Source organism: Macrotis lagotis, chromosome X (genome assembly GCF_037893015.1).
Source record: "Macrotis lagotis isolate mMagLag1 chromosome X, bilby.v1.9.chrom.fasta, whole genome shotgun sequence".
In the NCBI taxonomy this organism is placed as follows: Eukaryota; Metazoa; Chordata; class Mammalia; order Peramelemorphia; family Peramelidae; genus Macrotis; species Macrotis lagotis.
The window spans coordinates 642803398-642825642 of NC_133666.1; the positions used below are offsets into that span (position 1 = coordinate 642803398).

The 22245-nt window shown below is 38.3% G+C and overlaps 1 protein-coding gene across 5 annotated transcripts in view; it reads left to right on the forward strand.

Moving 5' to 3' along the window:
- SIN3B (SIN3 transcription regulator family member B) overlaps nucleotides 1–22245 on the forward strand; it is a 70993-nt gene that overhangs the window by 11455 nt on the left and 37293 nt on the right. For 3 of the 5 annotated variants that reach the window (XM_074204416.1, XM_074204421.1, XM_074204419.1), the window contains 6 exons: nucleotides 6591–6623; nucleotides 7448–7648; nucleotides 9803–9946; nucleotides 17410–17532; nucleotides 18843–18932; nucleotides 20083–20201. In XM_074204416.1, the coding sequence (XP_074060517.1) occupies nucleotides 6591–6623; nucleotides 7448–7648; nucleotides 9803–9946; nucleotides 17410–17532; nucleotides 18843–18932; nucleotides 20083–20201 (710 nt within the window). The remainder of the gene's footprint in view (nucleotides 1–6590; nucleotides 6624–7447; nucleotides 7649–9802; nucleotides 9947–17409; nucleotides 17533–18842; nucleotides 18933–20082; nucleotides 20202–22245) is intronic. The other 2 variants (XM_074204417.1, XM_074204420.1) reach the window with 1 other exon arrangement.

The following is a 22245-nucleotide window of genomic DNA, read 5'->3' on the forward strand; positions in this document are numbered from 1 at the left end:
CCTAAATGTAAGCCTTTATATTTATTCCTTTTAAATTTAATATCACCAGATTTGGCCTATTAACCTAGACTGTCAAGACCTCTTTGAATCGCATCTGTCATCCAATATGTTAATGTTCCCTTTTAGCTTTGTGCAGTGTCATTTGAAAATTTGATAAGCATGCCACCTGTGCCATCAGTCAGGTCACTGATAAAAATTTCCCAGAGCTGAGACAGATTTCTGGACCACTGCAGTATAAGCCTAACTCCAAACTTGACAAGAATAACTCCTTTGGGATCTAATGATCATGCACACCTAATTACATATTCGCTTGATTATATTCCTGTCTAGTTCTCATTTCTGTTTTGTCTGGTAGAATAGCATGAGAGTCTTTGTGAAATGTTCTTTTGGAATTAAATGAATAAATAAATTGTTAATTTAGTACTTACTATGTTCCAAGTGCTAGGGATATAAAATAAAAAAAGCAACAAAGCCCCTACTCTTGAGGAGCTCATATTCTAGTGGGGAACAAATATGGAAATTTTTTTCCCAGAATAAATTTAGTCTGGCAGGACTTGTGCTTGATGAAGTTAGGCTGTTTCTTGTTGATCACTGTTTTCCTACTTCTCTTTCTAAAAGGCTCCAAATAATTACATTAGTAATTGTTGAATTTCAAAAGCCATCTTTGTTAAGCTTTTACTTTGGAAACTCTTTTCTCTTCCCTTCGGGGGCAATATTTGCCCATCTCTAGTCTTTCAGTCCTTCTTCCTCTCTCTGATTTTTCACAGATAATTAATAGGGATTCAGCTGTCATACTGCTCTTTCTTTCTAATGCATGGGTGTTACTCAGATGATCCTGGGGATTTGAGTTCATCTCACTGATCTTGGAGTTCAGCTTTCTCTTAACCATTTTGGTCTGGCTTTCTCAATCCAAAGATTATTTCACTTTGAGTTGAAAGCAGGAGAAACATTGGAAATAAATTGTCTGCCTTCTCATCAACCTTTTTTCTTTTTCTTTTCCTATCTTTCTTTTTTATTCTTGGTGTTCATCTTCAGTTTCTTGCTCTTGTTTTCATCTTCTGTAGAGTGTACTGTGTGGTAAACTTTTAATTGTTTTTGTAATTAGTTTGGGTCTTCTGTGCTTATGATAACGTAGTACTTGATTAAAGCCTAATGTTTTCAGAACTGGAAGATACATCTAGACTAATTCCTCCCTCAAAGAAGATCAATCAACCAACCAATCAATCATTAAATATTTATTAAGTGGCCACTATATTCAAGCATTGTGCACAGGGGTTACAAAAGAGGGAAAAAATAATTTCAGCCTTCAAGGAATTTATAATCTAAAAGCTAACATGAAATCAAATATTGCCCAAGCAAGCTATGGACAGGAGAAATAGAGAGAAGACATTATAATTAAGAGGGATTAGGGAAGGATCCCATCTACAAAAATGCCTGCAAGTGGTTATCCAACCCTAGGGTGAAACTCCTTACATAAAGATCTCCTTTTGGTCCTAGTTATTTCCTTTTGGGCCCAAATCTTTTTTTTTTTCTTTTTTAGGTTTTTGCAAGGCAAATGGCATTAAGTGGCTTGCCCAAGGCCATACAGCTAGGTCATTATTAAGTGTCTGAGGCTGGATTTGAACTCAGGTGCTCCTGACTCCAGGGCTGGTGCTCTATCCACTGCGCCATCTAGCCGCTCCTTGGGCCCAAATCTTAAATCACTCTTTCAAGTATCAGCCTTTTAGCTATTTGAAGACCACTCTCATGCTGTCCTTTGCATGTGCATACACCCTCCCTCACATGCCTAGGCTAGACATTTCCCTTTCGTGTCTTCTTTACAAATTTTCCATCTTATCAATGTCTTTCTTAGTATGTGATGCTTAGTTAAATACAGCATTCCAGGTGTAATCTCACTGCAAAATAATTTCAGTCTCTCCTTCCTTCCTTCCTACTTCCCAACAAGTTCTTTGTTCATGGGTAGCAAGTTTAGAAGATGGAGTTCTTGGAGAAGAAACACCTCTGCCTTTTGATCAAGGTCACTTTCTTTGTAGATGGTTACATTGATAGAAGACAGAACTTCAGTGGAAATCTATTCTAGTCCATCCCATAAAAGAATTCCATCTAACAATCATAGGTGTCCAACTTTTTAAACTCTTCGGCATTGCATTGCCCAACAAAAACTTGTCAGGGGCTGCATATAGAATTTAATATTTATTTCTGACAATAATGTAACCCATATTACCAGGGAGTATAGTAATAAAATGTAATAATGCTACATGAATGGACTTCGAGGGCTCTGTGTGGCCTGGGGGCCCCAGGTTGGATACACCAACAATTGATCTTTGCTTGAAATCTGAACCAGTTTATTCTATGAATCTAGTTATTAAGAAATCTTTTCCTTCTCTCAAATCTCAGTCAATAACTGACTCAGACAGTCAAGCTTTCACTAAACATCTACCATTTGCCAGGTCCTGCTAGCACTGGAGCTCCAGACACAGAAATGATAGAAGCCCTGACCTGAAAGAAATTAGATACTGTTGGAGGAACAATATGTCCACATGGGTGTAGGACCACAGACTAGATCTGAACCGTGAGTTCCCTGGCTCAGGGAAGTCTTTTGTGAGGAAGCTCCTTCTGCTTATTGAGGTCAGCACTTTCTCCATAACTTGTAGTCCAAGAGCTTTGGCCTAGAGCAAGTTTGTAGGAGAGGACTCCTGGCTTTGAGATCTGTTCTCTTTCTTCCAGGAGAATGTAAAAATGAGCATAAAGTCATTCAAGGGATGGAGAGACACACTAAGGGCCTAGTATAGGTGGAAATGTTAATGGACTGAACTGAGGAGAGGTGGAAAGAATACTGACCTTGGAAGCAGGAGGACAGGAGTTTGAATCCAGCTTTAGACACTCATCAGCTGTGTAACCTTGAGCAAGTCACTTAACCTGAATGCCTCATATCTAGGGCCATATCTAGTCATCCTGATTTCACATCTGGCCACTGGACCCAGATGGTTCTAGAGAAGAAAGTGAGGCTGGCCCCTCACTCAAATTCAATTCATGGGCTTGTCATGGCATCACCTCCCTGATGTTGTGGTCTTCTTCAAGAATGAAGGACAGACATCATTAGGGAGTTGTTAAGTGGAACAGTAATATGGTGAGACCTGTTCTTTATGGGTATTGTCACATGGGACATGCCCACGAGAAGGGTAGAGTCTGCTATTCCAACAGTTTGGAGGAGAGGTGACAAGGCAACATGGAGTTGTGGGGTAAAGGAGAGTGGGGAGTGCAGGAACCCTGCAGCCACATGCCTGGATAGGGTTTTTCAGAAGCAGAGAAGCCCCAAAATGATCTGCTGTTCTGCTTTTGTGATAGAACAGATATCTGACAGATTCCCTCCATGATTAGCTGCACCTATGAACTTTTTCCTGGCCAGAAGATTAGGAGCATACTGCAGTGACTTTAGAATATCCTTTTCCCTGCCGTGATGTTTCCTCCTTTTTTTCCTGAATTTCTGAAGTTATAGTGTGCGAGTCTCCCTGATCCTTAGACAAATTGCCAGTCTGCTTGATGCATTGATAATGGAGAGATTCCCTATCAGAAAACTGCTCACTAATGAAATCACAGATCTTGCTCACACATTTTTTTTTTTTTTTAGATTTTTGCAAGGCAAATAGGGTTAAGTGGCTTGCCCAAGGCCCACCTAGCTGCCCAAGGCAGCTAGGTAATTATTCAGTGTCTGAGACCAGATTTGAACCCAGGTACTCCTGACTCCAGGGCCGATGCTTTATCCACTATGCCACCTAGCCGCCCCCTTTGCTTGCACATCTTTGCTCAACCTGTGGTTTTTGAATGAGGTATGACCTTCCTGAGGCAGATTCCAGTCCTGGGCTGCACCAGGCTTCAGTGATATTTACTGTCAGCTTTGGCTCCTTACAGTGAGATCCTACTTCACTTTACTTTTTGTCCATCCTTAATGCATTGTTTTTGAGCCATCTGACTGAGGCCATGGTATTGGTTTGTTTCTTTGAATGAGACCTTTAAGATCAAATGCAGTTCCTTGCTTTGACTTCTCCAGTATATATTATTTATTGTTAATTGGTTTGTTTCTTTGAATGAGACCTTTAAGATCAAATGCAGTTCCTTGCTTTGACTTCTCCAGTATATATTATTTATTGTTTGTGTTCTTTGTGTATGTACACAGCTGAAGACGGTGTTCTGTTGCTGCTTCACTTCTGGTCCTTTATACCTATAGTCTCTTTAATGGGTGATACCTATTATCCTTTGATCTTGCTGATTTATGTGAGCAGTTTTATCACTCTTTTTAGTTTAAAACCCTCTTGATAAAATTTGGAAGTCTTCAGGTAGATATTGGTTATTTGGTTTTTGTTTTATATCATTTTTTGTTAGTTGAACTCTCTCCTTGATCTGTCATTCTTATATTTTTAAATCCTGGACCAGAAATCCAAATCGCATTCTCAATTACTGTCTTCTTAACCTCAAATCTGCCATTCACTTCTGAAGCCCTTCTTTTTCGTTGATAACAGCATTAAAAACAATGACTTTATTCTGAGGGTCTTCTATTTTGTGCCCAAAATATAAAACAAAATCTCGATAGTTTCTGAGGATATATTTATCCATACATTGATCACCAGAGGTGTTTAGTAGTCATCAGGTTTGATAAGCCTTGGAAATCTCTGAGATAATGACCTGAGCAGACAGCATATCTTCTTTTTATTAGCTCCATACACAGCTCTTTTGCAGGGAGTAGCCTACTGTGATTGTTGACATCTTCATGCAAGCAGTATTTACTTTTCTAGGTTCAGCTATATGGTGTAGCTACATCATATTCCTTCAAAAATAATACACAAAGTGACTCCTCCATGAGTTTAGATCCATTTAGTCTTATAGCTATTGTATTGCATAACTTCAAAGAATTGTGCTCCTTTTTCTTTCCTTCTCTTTCACATCATTTCTTTTTGCTTTCTTTAAAAAATACTTAATTTTTTTAATTTTCAATTCATAGTGAAATTCAAAAAATTTTTCATTTTATTTTTAATTTAGTAAGCAGTTTTCTCTCCCTCATCTTTTTTTTCTTCCCACTAAAAGGAGAAAAAGAAAACTCTTGCAACAAAAATGTATAGATAGTCAAAACAAATTGCCACATTGTCCATGCACATTAGTGTTATGTCTCATTTTACATCTAGAATCCATCACTTCTCTGTCAGGAGGTGGGTAGCAAGGTTCATTACCAGTCACCTGGTATCATATTGTGTTCTCCAATCTGTTAAAAGTTGTTTGTCTTTGCAATTGTGTTATTTTGTATAAATTGTTCTCTAGGTTTTGCTTACTTCATTCTGCATCACTTCATCACTATCCTCCCAGTTTTCTTTGACACTGTCCTTTATTATTTTCCCTACCAAGCAATAGTACTATTCTCTCTGATAACTTGGAAATAAACTTGCCTTTAGTCTTTCAAACCTTATCTTAGGAGACCAGCCTCAAGGTTTGGCACATGTGGACACAAGTGACTTGTTAGCAATAGCCAAATTACCAACATAATGCATTCTATATGTCATGGCAGAAGTCTCTTTGCTCTCTGTGTATTTGATGAAAGTAAGATCCTCTGTTTTATCATGTTCTTCCTGGGGGCTAACAACCATTTACAGATGAGGAAACTGACCCTGAGAGAAGGAATAAGTTACCAAAGAGCATGTAGATGGTTCTTTCCATAACTGAAGCTGGAACCAGATTTCCTACCTCCTACTAAAGACTTTTCCATGCCATGTTTACCAAGTTAGAGACTCATAAAAACTTGCCCCATCTTTTTAGGTTTTGTGTGATTGGGGATGAGTGGAAACAAAATGTTATCTAGAGGCAACTGGGTGGCACCACAGTGAATGGAGAACTAGAAGATAATCAGTTGTGTCAGATTCTTCCTGATTCTTCATGACACCATTTGGGGTTTTATTAGCAAAGATTCTGGTTCATATCTAGCCTCAGAGACTTACGAGCTCTGGTACCCTAGGCTTGTCATGAAGCTTCTGTCTACTTCAGTTTCCTCATTTGTAAAAAAAAAAAAAAAAGGAATAATAGCATGTACCTTCCAGGGTCATCATTAAGATAAATTAAAAATTTTTCTTTTTCCTCATGTCTTTGGAAGTCAGGGTATGAGGTTTTGTAGCCGTGGCCCTCAGAGCTTTCCCACTGGGCAAACATAGCTCATCATTTTTTTCTGTAATTTTTTAATGTTTTGACATCTTCCCTCAATCAGTATCTCTAGGGCCTCATCTCATGGAGAAGCTGTTGAGCTCTTAATGGAGATATCAGGGCCACATAAACTTGTGGCAGCTTGCTGGAAAAGCTTCAAGCACAAATCTGATAATCAACTTTATATGGAGTTGACTGACTTTGGTAATGCAGACTGTTATCTATTAGCTCTGTGACCTTGGTTAAACCATTAAACCTGTATGCTTCAGTTTCCTTATTTGCAAAAATAGAAGAGATTGTATTATTTGACTTCTAAGGTCTTTTCTAGTTCTAATCCTGTGAGCCTATGATGATCACCATGATTTTGGCCACAAAATAATCTTTTTTTTTTTTTTTTTTTTTTTTAGCCACAGTATCTCATGAAGACCATTTTTACTAAGGTAAAAAGGAGTGGTCTTTTTAGTTTTTGCAAGGCAGTGGGGGGTTAAGTGACTAGCCCATGGTCACACAGCTAGGTAATTATTAAGTGTCTGAGGGAAGACTTGAACTCGGGTCCTCCTAACTTCAGGGCCAGCGCTCTAACCACTCTAGCACCAACTAGCTGCCCTGGGAGTGGTCTTTATCTGTAGAGCTGGTGACCAGTCTGATAAAATCACAGCTCTCTGATATTTTATCTTGGCACTTTTCTCACAATAGTTCCATGAAATAGAATTGTGCAAATGATATTATCCCCATTTCATAAATGAGAAAGCAGTCTCAGAGAAATTAGTTGAGTTGCCCTGTTCACACAGGTGATAAAGGGAGTACAATTACAACCATCTTTAAATTATATCTGGTGATTTATTGGAGCTGGAGTTCTCATTTTTACTTATATTAAATAGCTATATGGTATTGGATAGACATTTATTACCCTCTCTGGACCACAGTTCTCTGAGTCATTTTTCTTTAATCTCCTTTTATTCACATAGCATAAATTTTAGCTCTTTTACTAAGTGAATCTGAGAAGCAGATAATCAGTCTCAGATACTTGGGTTCAAATTCCATCTTTGAGACATAGTGCCTGTGTGACTCCAACCTAGGTATTTAATATAAGTTGCAATGTAGTTGTGGAATATAATACATATACACAATGCATACATGTGCATATATATGTATAGATGTTTTGTGTGTGTGAGAATTACACACTGAGACTCTGAGGTCTCTTTGGAATCACTTCCCTACTTGCCCTGAAGTGCTAATGATGTCTTTTGGTTGAATTTTTCAGGACAACTCCCACCATCACAATGATTCTGCAGATGATTATAAACAGCAACTGCCATATAAGGAAGACAAACCTCAGGGGCCCTTGGAATCTGATTCTGTGGAATTCAACAATGCTATAAGCTATGTGAATAAGATCAAAACCCGTTTTCTTGACCATCCAGAAATCTACAGATCATTCCTAGAGATATTGCATACTTACCAGGTAAAACTGCTGGGAGCCAGAATAGGGTGTGTGTTTGGGTATTATACAGAATTATTTAAGAAAAGAGGGATTTGATGACTAAAGAAAGCTCCTTGATATATGAATTTTGGACTTCTTGTCACCTCCCTCTCAAAAAACCTCAGCACCCTGTTGATTCTCAGGTGATTGATAAGAGAGATCTCAAGGCCCCAGAATGAGTGGTTCAGGAATTTTCTAGATGTCTTAACAAACATATTGCCTGGAAGACTACAAAATAGACCTTGTTGGGTCTGAACTGTTTTCATATAATGAATGTGCTACTTTTCCCAGCATTATCTAGGGATGTGGAGATACAGCCTCTAGTTCCCTATTTCTCATTGAATATACTCCTGTTCCAATTTAAGCTATATTTCAGATAACTAAGACTTTTCCTCCTAGTCCCTGCCCTCCTTCATATTCATTTCCTGAGGAACCACTTTTAAGATGGCTCCTAGTGTAAGGAGGATCACTGGAATGTTTGACTTTTTCCTCTTAATAAGATACCTTCCTTATATGGGTGCCTTTGTTTCCCATTCATGTGTTCCAGGACCAGTTTTCTTTTCTTTTCTTTTTTTTTTAATTTGCAAGGCAGTGGGATTAAGCGATTTGTCCAAGATCATATAGCTAGGTAATTATTAAGTGTCTGAGGTTAGATTTGAACTCAGGTCCTTATGACTCTAGGGCCCATACTCTATCCACTGCTCCACCTAGCTACCCTTACCAGGACCAGTTTTCAAAGAAGGTGAAACAGGGTGGAAAAATCCTGAGAATAAGACATAAGATTTCAAGAAAAATCATGGTAAATCTGAGGGCTTTGCTGTTTTTTAATGGATAGATGATGAGCCTAAATCAATAACAGTAAAGGTTTTAACAATAAAATCTACTGAACCTACTGAAAATATACAAGTTTATTTGGCATTTCAGCTAAGACAATTAAGAAATCATATGTTTCTTTATGTAGGTGTGCTAGTCATCAGTTTGAGAGTTGGCTGTATGAGGAAAATTATGCAGTAGAACTGAAAAATACAGAGTTGCATTTGGGTTGGATCTTGGAGTGCCACCAAACTCTTAATTGTGAAGTAGAACTAAGTGAAGAACAATAGTTGTGTCCAAATGATGGATAATCCCAAAGTTATTTATGTGCTTTTGGAATGTACGAAGTAATCCTTCTGTGGGGATAAAGTGGTGAGGAAGTCCAGATATATCTTCTAATTAAATATTTTAGTGGAAAAAAATTAATGTAATGTATATCAAAAGTGAATTGGGGGGGTGGCTAGGTGGCGTAGTGGATAGAGCACTGGCCGTGGAGTCAGGAGTACCTGGGTTCAAATCTGGTCTCAGACACTCAATAATTACCTAGCTGTGTGGCCTTGGGCAAGCCATTTAACCCCATTTGCCTTGCAAAAACCTAAAAACAAAAAAAAAGTGAATTAGGACTTCCTAACCAAATTTCAGGTTTAGGAAACTGCTTGTTGGGAGGGTTTAAGCCTATTAGAATTAAACAGCCATGAAGCCTCTTCCACAATTAGTAAAAAGTTTAAATCATGTCTCAGACCTATCTCAATGACTTGGAGCAAGTGACTTTATCTCTCACAGCTGCCTTTTCTTCATTGTAAAAGTGGACAGCTTACTCCCATCCCATCTGCCTCCAAGATTTTGAGGCAAATCTCTGAGCCCTGTTCAAATTGATTTTTAGTATTGTCCTCACCTTTACTGTTGGGAGTCTTTTTTTATGTTACTCCTTGTTGACTTGGTGGCTTTTCCCCTTGTATTCCTTGTGAGGGGTGCTAAATTGCTACTTCCTGCTTCACCTTCCTCACCACCCTGCAGGGAGGGTCTTTTGGTCCTTTAAGCCTTGTCCTAGACAAACTTTCCCTCTCAAGAGAATGGAAGCAAAGGAGGGTGCTTACTGGGGATCTCTGAAGGTTTTCTAGGCAACAGGTTTCTAATTCTCCTTTTCCCCTGGAGGAATGTTTGTCACCAGTCTGGCATACAGTTGGGTCTGCATTGCAGTATATCGCATGCCAGGCTGTCAGTGATCTGCTTTTTGGTTTTCTCTCCATAATTTGACTTTTGAGTGTTGCAGGATGACTCTTATCACAAACAATTCATGCTTTCTTCCCTGTAAATTGACAGAAGGAGCAGCTGAACACTAAAGGACGTCCTTTCCGGGGCATGTCAGAGGAGGAGGTGTTTACTGAGGTAGCTAATCTCTTCAGGGGACAGGAGGATCTACTTTCTGAGTTTGGACAGTTCCTTCCAGAAGCTAAAAGATCTTTGGTACGTACTGAGATGAAATGGTCTCACCTGGCAACCTGCTGTCCTGTGTGGATTCATTTTAATCATATCTCTTTGGGAAACTTTACTAAACTTGTGAAATATGGAGACTTGTCATTGACACCCAGCAGGCCTGGTGCATGGTCTCTTCACTGTCTTGCACCATTTATCTAGCTCAGCGTGTGAGCTTCTGGAGAACAGGGGTTTTGTCTGTCTTCCTTTTGGAATCTCTGCAGAGATTCTTTCGATGTATAATAGATTTTCAATACAGCTAAAGATTCTTCTTAACATGGTTTTACAGAACACTAAAATTAATTCATTGTATGGGTAGTCATCAATCTACATATAGATTCTAGTGCTAAAATTCATTTATAGGTTGATTGTTTGGAACACGAAATATATTTTCCATGAAAGCAATGTTATATATATTTGTTGATTGAGTTTCCAATTTAGACCACAAAACCTATTTAACCCATAATATGCCTCATGGATTATACAGATAATGCTCATAAGCAGCACTACCACCATTTAAAATACTGTGTTTAAAATATGTTCAGAGTTTCACTTGGAATATCTGGCCATTATCTTCCCTTGCTAAGATCCCAAGATAGATTCATCAAATACATGGGTAGAATATTAGAAGATCAGACATTTACTGGATTTAAGACAGTATTTAATAATCTCTCTTGAATCTCAGTCTCTTGATCTATAATACGGAGAAAAAAAATAGCATTTATACTTAAGCCTCTGGAGTTGGTTCCCAGTGGCCTTGAAGAAGGGAGCTGACACATGGAAATTTGGTACAGGTGCTCTGGTGAGGAGTGAGATTGAAGTTGGGGTTGGCACATGCGGAGGAATGGAATTAAGGCTGTTTGGGACAGGGAAAAAGTGGGATTGAGGGATGGGTAGTAATGAACAGCAGTGAATGAAGTTTTTATCTTTCTTCTTTTACCCTCTCTGGTAACAGGGTAAGAGTTGAAGGATTGTAGGTTGCAGTGATGTAAGGGAAATAGGGCTAAAGCTCATTAGCTGCAATAAGAGTATGGGAGTTTCTGTGAGCTCCTTGTTTCTAACAGATGCCTGTGAGTTGGGAGCTGCCCATATTTGGTGTTCCTTGGGTACTCTTACTCCTTATTCAGGGGAAATCTGGATTTGTGAGCCTCATGCCTTTATGGGGCTCAGTAGATCAGCGTGTGGAAGGTGAGGAATCATTACTGCCCTTTTTTGCCTTGGAATACCATCTGAATACTTTCCCCTCCTCATTAGGAATGACGAAGTTAGGTGAGCTGAGGGCATTGTCCGGGGCGGGGGCCATATGAGAAAGAACACTTGACTTGGAATCAGGAGCATCTGGATTTGAGTTGTGGCTCTTTTAGAATTATTTTGGAACTTGGGAAAAATCATTTCTACCCTAGAACTCAACTGTAAAAGTGGGGTGGTTCAGATGATTTCAAAGGGTCTCCCTTAAACATCTTATAGTTCCGCATGCTTATTGACTCTTTTACATTAGATTCAACAAATATATCTTCTGCATATAACTGTACTAGACCAGGGGGAAGAGTGTGTGTGTGTGTGTGTGTGTGTGTGTGTGTGTGTGTGTGTGTGTAAATGTATAAAAATTCCTTCTTCCTTTAGAGACCTTTAAATCTAGTAGGATCATATGATACATAAATTTATCCTGTATTATTTTCATTTGGGAAGTTCTTGAAGTGTTTTATAAGATCCAAAGTCATTACTGGTTAGGGCAATGCTTTGCAGAAGTGGTATCATTTGAATTGATTTCAAAAGAAGACCTGAGGCTGAGAAAATGAATATGAGAACTCCTGGGGAAAGTTAGAAGGGGAGGATCCTAGGAGAAGGATGTGGTTTTGGGGACCTTGATTGAAAGACACTGGAATCTGGATTCAGGGGCACTAGGGAGTCATTGAAGGAGAGGAACTGTCTTACATCTCTGCCCAAGGAAGATGTGTTTAGCAGAGTATGCAGCTTGAAAGAGAGGGAAAATGAATGTGGAATTCTGAGTTGCCAAGATGCAGTCATGGTAGTGCAGAAGATTATCATGAGGGACTGTCCTAGGGTGTACAGGTGGAGTAGAGAGGAACATATGGACATAATAGGGGGAATTGATTGGAGACAGGATAGGGGTGAGTGGGAAATCAGTTATAATATGTAGGTAAAACATGGGAAATTATCATTTGGGCATGAAACAGTAAGCTCTTCCTGTGTATCCTGTAGATACTCTCATCTACATAGGTTTAACAACAAGAAAAAAGACTTAGTTCCTGGCCTTAAGAAACTTATGGTCTAGTAGAGGAGATAACATAGGGATAGTTATGATATTAATTAGTATGTGATAGATATATAAGAGGAACTTAAGGTGCTGAAAGGGACAGAAAATTTCTAATGGGCCCAGGGAAGAAGGTCTTAGGGAAGAGTTCTTGGATGTATTGGGTGGTAGGATGTTAACTGATGGAGAATGGGGTTACGGGGTTCATCAGCAAATGCTGATGGGAATGTGGGAATGGTGGGAAACTAGGATGTATGGGTGTGTTAAAGGTCAAAGAGTTTGGCAGTTTCACTTGGTATTTATGGGTTGACTACAAATAAAAGCTCTGATTTAGGATGGGTGATTTGATCCCTTAACTGAGTCAACATTTGTAAGGTCACTTATTTGGAGAAAACCTATCCTAGAATGTCAGATGAAGGAGAGTCACCAAGCTCAACTTTTTACCTATCATAACATTGTTGGCAGCAGTCATAATATAGTGTGAATTTGAATACTGCCAGTGATAGGTCAGTCTTGTTTTCCGAGCAAATTTGTGAGGGGCTTCTTCTATTTAACCAAAATTGAGCTTCATCTAACTTCTCTCTCAACTTGGCTTTGAGCAGGAGAAACAGTTTGGTATGATTAGAAGAACATTTGCAATGAACTACAGTTCAAATCTTTGCTCTGGTTACTTATCTGTATTACCCTGAGCAAGTATAACTCCCTGCATCTCAGTTTCCTCATCTATAAATTGCAGTGATTGAAATAGATGCTTTTAAAAGTCCTTTTTAGTACTAAAAACCTGTGCTCCCTGTGGTTTTACTTCTGCCCAAAGGGTGGATAAGCCAATGAGTTGGCCATTCTTTGAATGTGAGACACCTTTTCCGTGTAGTAAGAGTGTGATTCAATTCTGCTGTCCCATCCCACAGGGTACTTCATATTTTCTCTGGCTTTCTGACTGGGTATAGCCAATTGTGGGTACGTCATAAAAATAAAAGGAGTTTAATAAACTTTATAAGGGAGAGGCTTATCAGGAGCAGCTGCACTTTGTAGAGAGTTGAGGTGCAGAAAAGACATGGCCATCTCCCCAGAGGACACCAGCAGTACCAGACATGTGACTGGCTTTCATTGAGTTAATCTAATGATGGCTCTACTACTATCTGCCATCCCTTTGAAATTACCTTCCCTTATCTTACATAGACCTTGTTATTTTCATGTTTTCTGCCCTATTAGAATGTGTTTGAAATTGGTAAATATAATACTTTTTTTTAAGTGCATGTTGACTGACAAAAACAAAAAAGACCTGAGTCTCGAACAGCCCCTATTCTTTGATTCTCTTTATTCTGTTAATATAAATCCTTTAGTAGGGGTTCTTAACGGTGGCTCCTAAGCTTTTTTGTTGTTTTAATATTTGAAAACTATTTCAGTAGAATTGGTTTCCTTTGAAATCTTATTATTGTGTACATTTAAAAAATTTTGAGGAGGAGTCCCTTAGGCTTCCCCAGACTGACTACCAGAGGTATCCTTGACCAAAAGGGGGTGAAATCCAGAACTAGATCACTAAATCTGGGGTTTTTAATTTGTGTTATAAAAAATCTGTGGAGGGTAATTATTTGGGTTTCAACGGTTCTCCCCCTGGGTTCTTTTAAATAGTATCATCCCCTGGTTAAAATTCATTTATAAATATCCCATTCTATTAGATGCAGAGCAGGTTTGTGTTTTTTCTTTTGGTAAGGCAGTGGGTTAAGTGACTTGCCCAAGGTCACACAGCTAAGTAATTATTAAGACTCTGAGTCCAGATTTGTACTCAGGTCTTCCTGACTCCAGGGCTGGTGCCCTGTCCACTTTGTCACTTAACTGGCCATGAGGTTTGTCTCTTTTTTTTTTTTTAAAGGTTTTTGCAAGGCAAATGGGGTTAAATAGCTTGCCCAAGACCACACAGCTAGGTAATTATTAAGTGTCTGAGGCTAGATTTGAACTCAGGTCCTGCTGACTCCAGGGCACCATCAAGGTAAATTCTGATACTTTTTTTGTTAGTGCTGAAAGGCAGCCTGGTATTAAGGATCAGGAAAACCTGGGTTCAAGTCTTAACATATGGTTTTGCTGTCAGGGGCAATTCACTTACCATCTCTCAAGCCACTCTAAATCTGTAAGTGCTGATGAAGTTGCAGATCTGGACTTGCTAGAATAATTTTTAGACTGTTTTAGTGTAGACACATGGCACATTTAGAAGAGATGCCAACTTTTTTTAAAATCAGGAAGACCTGAGTGAGTTCAAATCCTAGGACTTCAAATCCTAGGACTTCTGCTTCCTGGCTTTGTGGACTTAAGTGACAAAGTTAAGTGTGAGGAGGATAATAAGACTTGTATTAGTTATCTCATTGAAGTGTACACAAAGTGTTTATTTAAATGTAAACATTAATTCATTTGTAGAATGGGTTTGATAATTCTTATCCTTTGTATTTCAAAAGCTTTTTGTGAGGATCAGATAATTTATTACATTAAAAATGTGTAAAATAGAAAGCACTTTACAGAATATGTATTTATTATTTTCAAACTAAAGTTAATTGAGTAAGTCTAAAATGTTGAGAGGAATTGTACTGGAATGAAAAGTCTAATGGACAAAGATGTCCAAGGTTCCTGTTCCAAGTCTTCCTTTTACTAAGGACCTTGGGCAAGTCTTTCTGAACCTTAAAGTTTCTTTTTCTATAAAATGGGCTCCAACTACCAGCCCTGTCAACTTTGCAGGGCTTGTAATTTAGATCAAATAATGTAGTGGAAGCAAAGTGCCATATTTATGGTAAGGTATTACTGTTATTACTTTTGCCATTGTACTATAATGGCTATAGAACTGAACTTACTGCTAGAAAATCCTGAATTGAAGTCGCCTTTGACACATACTGTCTTTGTAACCTACGCTTTTCTCTCAGTGTTTTGTTAACCTCTCTTAAGGTTAAAAGGTATAAAGACTATGTCACATTGTATTAAAGAAGGAAGTTTCTTCACCAGGGAGATCCCTATACCAGCGAAATTCTAAGTTCTAAGTCTTTATACCCTATATTATTATCATTAACTAATCATAATATTTATATAACAAAGTGTTCCTTTGGCACTTTGCTATGTGATGCCCTTGGTTCTTGAAGGCTGTGCTATTGGAGTAAAACTTCCAGTCTGGTTCTTCAAATTGGGCCTGTTTTAGGAGCAGGCCCAGTGGCAGGGGCTCAACAAGACCACCTGTACCATAGCAGCTTAGCTTCCATATGAGAAGTTTCTTTGGTTTCAGTACCTCATATTGACTTCGGTGGAGGAATACATAGAGTGGTGAAAGCTCAGATTTCCTAATGAATTACAGTTGAAGAATAATTATTATAAGTACAGCTTTCAGGCACTGAATGATTTGAAAATGTACAAGGAGAAAATAGAATTGATTTTTTTTATTTTTTGGTCATTAAAATGTCTGAAAAACTACTAGCTTAGTCTTTTTTTAAAACTTTAAAATTTTTGTTTTTGGAATTTTACAATTTCCCCCCAATCTTACTTCCCTCTCCCCAACCCCCATAGAAGGCAGCCTGATAGTCTTTACATTGTTTCCATGCTATACTGATCTATATTGCTCTAAATTGTATGTGTTAAGAGAGAAATATCCTTAAGGAAAAAATAAAATATAAGAGATAGCAAAATTACATAATAAGATATCTTTTTAAAAAAAAATTAAAGGTAATAGCCCTTGGTCTTTGTTCAAACTTCACAATTCTTTCTCTGGATAACAGTTGATAGTCTCCATTGTAGATACCCTAAAATTGTCCCTGATTGTTGCACTGATGAAATGAGCAAGTCCATTAAGGTTGATCATTAACCCCATGTTGGCTGTTAGGGTGTACAATGTTCTTCTGGTTCTGCTCATCTTGCTCAGCATCAGTTCATGCAATTCCTTCCAAGCTTCTCTGAATTTCCATCCCTCCTGGTTTCTGATAGAACAGTAGTGTTCTATAACATACATATACCACAATTTGTTCAGCCATTCTCCAATTGATGGACATTCACTCAATTTCCAATTTTTAGTACTACAAATAGAGCTACTATGAATATTTTTGTGCAAGTGATGTTTTTGCCCTTTTTCATGATCTCTTTAGGGTATAGACCCAGTAGTGGTATTGCTGGATCAAAGGGTATGCACATTCTTTTTGCCCTTTAGGCATAATTCCAAATTGCTCTCCAGAAAAGTTGGATGAGTTCACAGCTCCACCAACAATGCATTAGTGTCCAAGTTTTCCCACGTCCCTTCCAACATTGATCATTGCCCTTTCTGGTCATATTGGCCAGTTTGAGAGGTGTGAGGTGGTACCTCAGAAATACTTTAATTTGCCATTGGCTTAGTCTTCACAGAATCTGAGAATCTGCCAGTCTGTCACAAAAACAACCCCCAGGACCTTCCTTTTGTTGTTGTAGTTCCCTTCTCTTTCCTCTATACTGTTCCTCCTTTTTTAACTAAATGAGGAGCAGACATGATAGAGGTGGCATTGTAAATAGATCCTTTACAAATCCTGCCAGGACATTGGTTTGAAAAATCATAGTTTTAGAGCCAGAAAGGACTTAAGGGGTCATCGAGTCAACCTCATTTTATAGGTGAGTAAATTGAGGCTCAGAGAGGTTAGTAAGACCCTGACCTGGGGTCATACTGCTAGTTCAGTATCTATTTCCAAGTCCAGTACTCTCAATTGTTCCACCTAGTTGCCTTCATTTACTACTCTATGAGTAGACTTGATGACTTGAAAATAGAGCATATACACTGAGGAATCCCCAGATAGTATTCTGAGTTTCACTTTAGAGCCCAGGAAGTAGAATTGCTAAACCAGTTATTTTTAGTATATAAAAGGTCTACCTATAAAATCTAGTTTACCTTAATTTTTTGTGTCACCATTTATGAATATATTGAAAAATCTGATTCTGCAACTCTGCTCAGGCATGACTTAGTCTTTTTTTGATTCTTACATAGTATTATTAGATTTCCCTTCATTTTGGAATAATCTCTAGCTAGATTGATTGTAAACTCCAAAAGCTACTTTAGGACATTGTCCTACATGTATCCTTAATAATTGAAAGGCAATTGAAAGGATGAATTTGTCTGGTATCCTGTGAACACCAAAATGATACAGCTGGAGTCCTTTACAACTAATCAAAAATCAGTTGTTTCCTTTAGTTCACAGGAAATGGACCTTGTGAAATGAATAACGTTCAGAAAAGTGATCATGAAAAGAATCTGGAACACAGCAAAAAACGGTCTAGGCCTCTGCTCCTTCGTCCTGTCACTGGTCCAGCCAAGGTAATGTTGCACAGTAAAGAAGGCATCTAATCTAGAGATTAATTTAAGAAAGTAAGTCAATGCTGTGACCATCTACTAATTTTTTTTTAGAAAGGATTGATTTGGGTGCTAGTGTTAAGTTTTGTGATTTAAGTTCTTCTTTCTTGGAAATGAGAAGCTAAATAGAAGAAAGATTATAGAAATTAGTAAATGAACTTCACATCCCTTTACTGTTTGTCCCTCCCAGTTTTGACACATTGGATCCTAAGACCTTCCTGGCCCTGATGAATGTGTGTTCTAAGGGTGATCTCTTCAGTTACTGCTGTGACTGAGTTCTATGTTCTAGGGCCTTCCCAAGCATTGACAATTTCTATTGTAAAATTCCTTCTAGTTGACATTTTATAACTGTCTAGATCTACCATTTATTACTTGTATAGCCTTAATTTAGTCTCTCTTTGCCTCAGCATCTTCATTTCTCATATGTGATGCTAATAACTCCTCTCGTTAACTTTTTTTCCTCTGTCATGCTTATAGTAAAGATCAAATAAAATAATGGACTTAAAAAAGTACTTTGAAAAATTACCCATCAGTCCTTGCATGACATTTTTCTCAGTCCTTGCAGAACATTTTTCTCCTCACTGGGAAATCTACAGGTAACGAGCTTAGTAGCTACTCCCCAAGTCAGTAGACTTCTAAGGTCCTATTCTATTCCTAGGTCTATAGTAAAACAGACTATATAAAAACTTAAGACCTGAATAACTGGAGAAGGGATGCTTAGCATCAGTGTATGCCTGTGGTTCAACAAAACAGAGCATGGGCAAAATGTTCAAGAATGATCCTTAATGATCCAGGGCCAGATCCTGAGGAACCAGATCTCCTTCAGCAGGGCAGGAAAGGTATAAATTTGGGACCTAGAGAGCAAAGGCCTTTTAAGTCTAACCTGGCCCACTGCACCTCTTTTAGGGAAATTACTGGACTGAGAAGATCAAAGGTCTGATTCCGTGTCTCCTTTCTTCATTTTTGTTTTGGAATATGATTCAGTTTTCCCTGCATCTCTGGTGCTTGCTCTGGGCCAGACTCTGTGCTAAAGCACTGGAGCTACAAAGAAACGTGGGCAGAATCCATACAGGGAGCACTGATGGCAAGGAGGTGTGTCTAGGCTAGGGCCACAAGGAAGGAGGGGAGCAGGGATTGTTGGGGGAGAATACTAGGGGAATGCTTGGGAGAGGTGCCCCAGGCCTCAAAGAGTTGGTGTTCCTGCCTCTAGTGAGCTTTTATGGAGTACTTGGTGCATGCAGACTGCTTTAACAGTGCTGAACTTTTCATAACAGAAGAAAATGAAATTGCGAGGGACCAAAGATCTGTCTGTTGCAGCTGTAGGAAAATATGGAACTTTGCAAGAATTCTCTTTCTTTGACAAGGTCAGTAATTTGATCCCTTCTATTGAAGAACTGTGGATTCTGGTTCACAGTTCTGCATTCCTTTACTTTTTTTTCCTAACAGTTCATTGTTCTATTGATTTGGAACTTTGATTTGGAATTGGGGAAAAGGAAAAGCAGGATTTCTGGGCTTAGCACTTTGTCAAAATCCTTGGGAAGACTTTTGCTGCTTCATTGACTTTAAGCTTAGTTTCCATGGGAAGCCCAAATTAGTCAGCTACTGTTCTTTTTGGTGATTAATGATTTTGTCAGTTCATTAGAACTTGCTCTGAAGCTCTGGCTAGCTCTTCATGGTGGGAAGCCTAATTCTAGAGGTTGTTTTTTTTTATTGTTTTCATTGGTACTTTTACACCACAGTCATTTCAGAGTGGGAAGACTATGAGCCCTGGTCTAAGGAAAACCTTAACTTAGCTTGCAGAGGTTCACAGGCCAGCAGAGGGTACGATTTTTTTGACCGCACCTACACTGGTAAATGACAGTTCCTTAAACTATTGGAGTTTATGGCAAATGATTCAGGATCCTAAATCTTAGTCACATCTCCTAGTTTTTGAGACCAGTCACACCTTTCTTCTGGACTGACTATTGTGCTGCTCATTTAGTTAGCTGTTGGGCAGACTTATCTTCCTCCCCTTGCCCCCATCAGAAGGGATCCATAAAAGATATTGAGTTGGAATTTTTGGTGGCACTGTGTCCATTAACACTGTGATATCATTTCATGACCAAAGAATGAAAATATATAGCTTTGTCTTGAGTTATTAGTATCCAGTAATAGCTAATTCAAGTGTTCTCCTAAGTTTTGGATATGGAGTCAAGAGACTGATAAGGGTTTCTGGGTTTGAATGCTGGTGCTGATATTTTTCAACCCTGTAATTATAGTCAAATTGCTTGTTTACCCTCTGTTTCCTTGTCTCTAAAATGGGGATAATACCTGTCCTACTTACTGCTCTCATGGACCTGTGGAGAAAGTGGCATAAAATGAAAGAAATAATTATTTGTTTTGGTTTTGATTATTTATTTTAAAACACACTTTTAATGATTTATAAGAATAATATCGACTGGGATTGAAAGTCTTAGAAATGACAAAGATCTTTAGCATACAGCTTTATAACATTTTTTGTTCTTTTTTCCTTAGGTACGTCGGGTACTAAAAAGCCAAGAAGTCTATGAAAATTTCCTTCGCTGCATTGCTCTCTTCAATCAGGAGTTGGTGTCTGGCTCAGAGCTCCTACAGTTGGTCACCCCTTTCTTAGGGTGAGCTAATGCCTTTACCAGTACTTTGTGTGATTTTTAAAAACATATCACAAGTCATGAATAGAAATGATATTTATATATAGCTCCATAAAGGTTTACAATACAATATGCAGTTTATTTTATGGGAGCTTCCTAATAATAACCCTGTGAGGTAGGTATCAACACCCCCAGTTTACAAAAGAGGACACGGAGACTCACATATGTGAACTGACTTACCCAGGTTTCATTATTGGTGTCATCAGTAAGATTTGAACCTTGGTCTCTCTGACTAGTTCAGCATATATTTGTAATGTAGAAGAGACCTTGACTGCCTTTATTGCATTTGAACTGACTGTCAGATTTAAAAGGCACTTCAGAAGTCAGTTCCCCTCCAGCTATAAGCATCAGATTAAGACTTTCTTGAAGGGATAAAAAGCATTTCTTTTCCTCTTTTTTCTTCCTCTTCTTCCTCCTTTTCTACTCAAGTCAGGAATATTTTTGATGATGCATAAAGTGCTGGGCCTGGTTCCAGTTCTGTCTTTGACATTGATCTCTGTGTGATCCTGGATGAGTCATTCCACTTCTGTACCCTAAGGCACCACAGGTCCTTACTGGAAGATCACTGAAATGACATCTTTTGCATTTTCAAGCAATTTTTGATGGTGATGCTCAGTTAATTATACTACTATTACTACTACTAATATATCTCCCAACAATATTTCATTTTTTTAAAGACTCATAGTTCTTATCACTTTGGTTCCTAGCACTTATGGCTAGGTCCCATCTATACTTAGGTACATAGTGTTTATGAGTGTTGGCAGCTGTAAGTAGCAGATGTGTTGGCCTTTTGAGGATGAAACTCTACATTTAGCTTGAGTAAGCAGATCTCAGGTAATAGCTTCTACATACTCAGAGCTCTTCTTGTTTTGATAGTGCATGTTTATATTTATTTGGCTTATCTCCAAGAGTATAAGACGGAAGGAGAGGGATCTTCGTTTCACAATTGAGCAACATTTAGACTAGTGAAGAGTTAATAATCATATAAGAATGAATATTTTAAATTATTGTCTTTATTAGTGATCATAACCGTCATTTGCAGCCTAGTGGTAAGGTTTATTTGGGAAATAGTGTACTTGAAGAAAATAATAGAGAATTAAGCAAATTAGCCAGGAACCTCTGCTCTATCTTTTGAGTTCTGTAAAAGAGAACTTGCCGCCTGATACTATTTATGGAAACACATTTTATATAGGAAAGTTTAGATCTAATTTCAAAAGATCTTATTCCCCAAACATGGGCATACGTGGCTTCTTTAAATTTAAAATATTTAATGCTGACACAAAAGTCACTTTTCAATATTTATTCAACAAGCATCAAGTACCAACTGTCTGTCAGAATAAAAAAGATAGAATAATAACATTCCGTGCTTTCAAATTGCTAACAATCTATTTTGGGGAAATAGTGAGAAAGCAACAAAAATATACAAAAAGTTTTGTTGAAAGAGGTAACTCTTCAACTTGGGGGGGATGTCAGGAAATGTCCATCTTAGGAGGTGGCACTTGGACTCCACTCTGAAGGAAGTTATGAACCCATTAAGATGGAGGTGAGGAGGAAGAGAACACTTAAGTATAGGGGAGAACTCATGCATGAGCCTGGAGCTCTGTATTAGTGACAGGAAACAGCAGGTAGATGAATCTAGCTGCTTGGTAGTGTATGTGAAAGAGAAGAAAGTTTAGTAAGCCTGAAAACTAGACTAGGACCAGGATTGTGAAGGAGCTTAAGAGGAATTGGTATTTGATCCTAGAGTCGAAGGGTAGTGACATACACATGGTTAGACTCATATTTTAGACATATCAGTTAACCTTTTACTGCAAATATATATAAATTTTCATCATAAACCTTGTTTGTTTTCATTCATATAGACTGAGAAATTCTTTAATTTCAAATGAGAAAGAAGTTTTTGACAAAGAAGATCATAGGATTATAAATCTAGAGCCAGAAGGGACTTCAGAGGCTATCTAGTCTAATCCCTTATTTTACAGATAAGGAAACTAAGAACCTGCCCAAG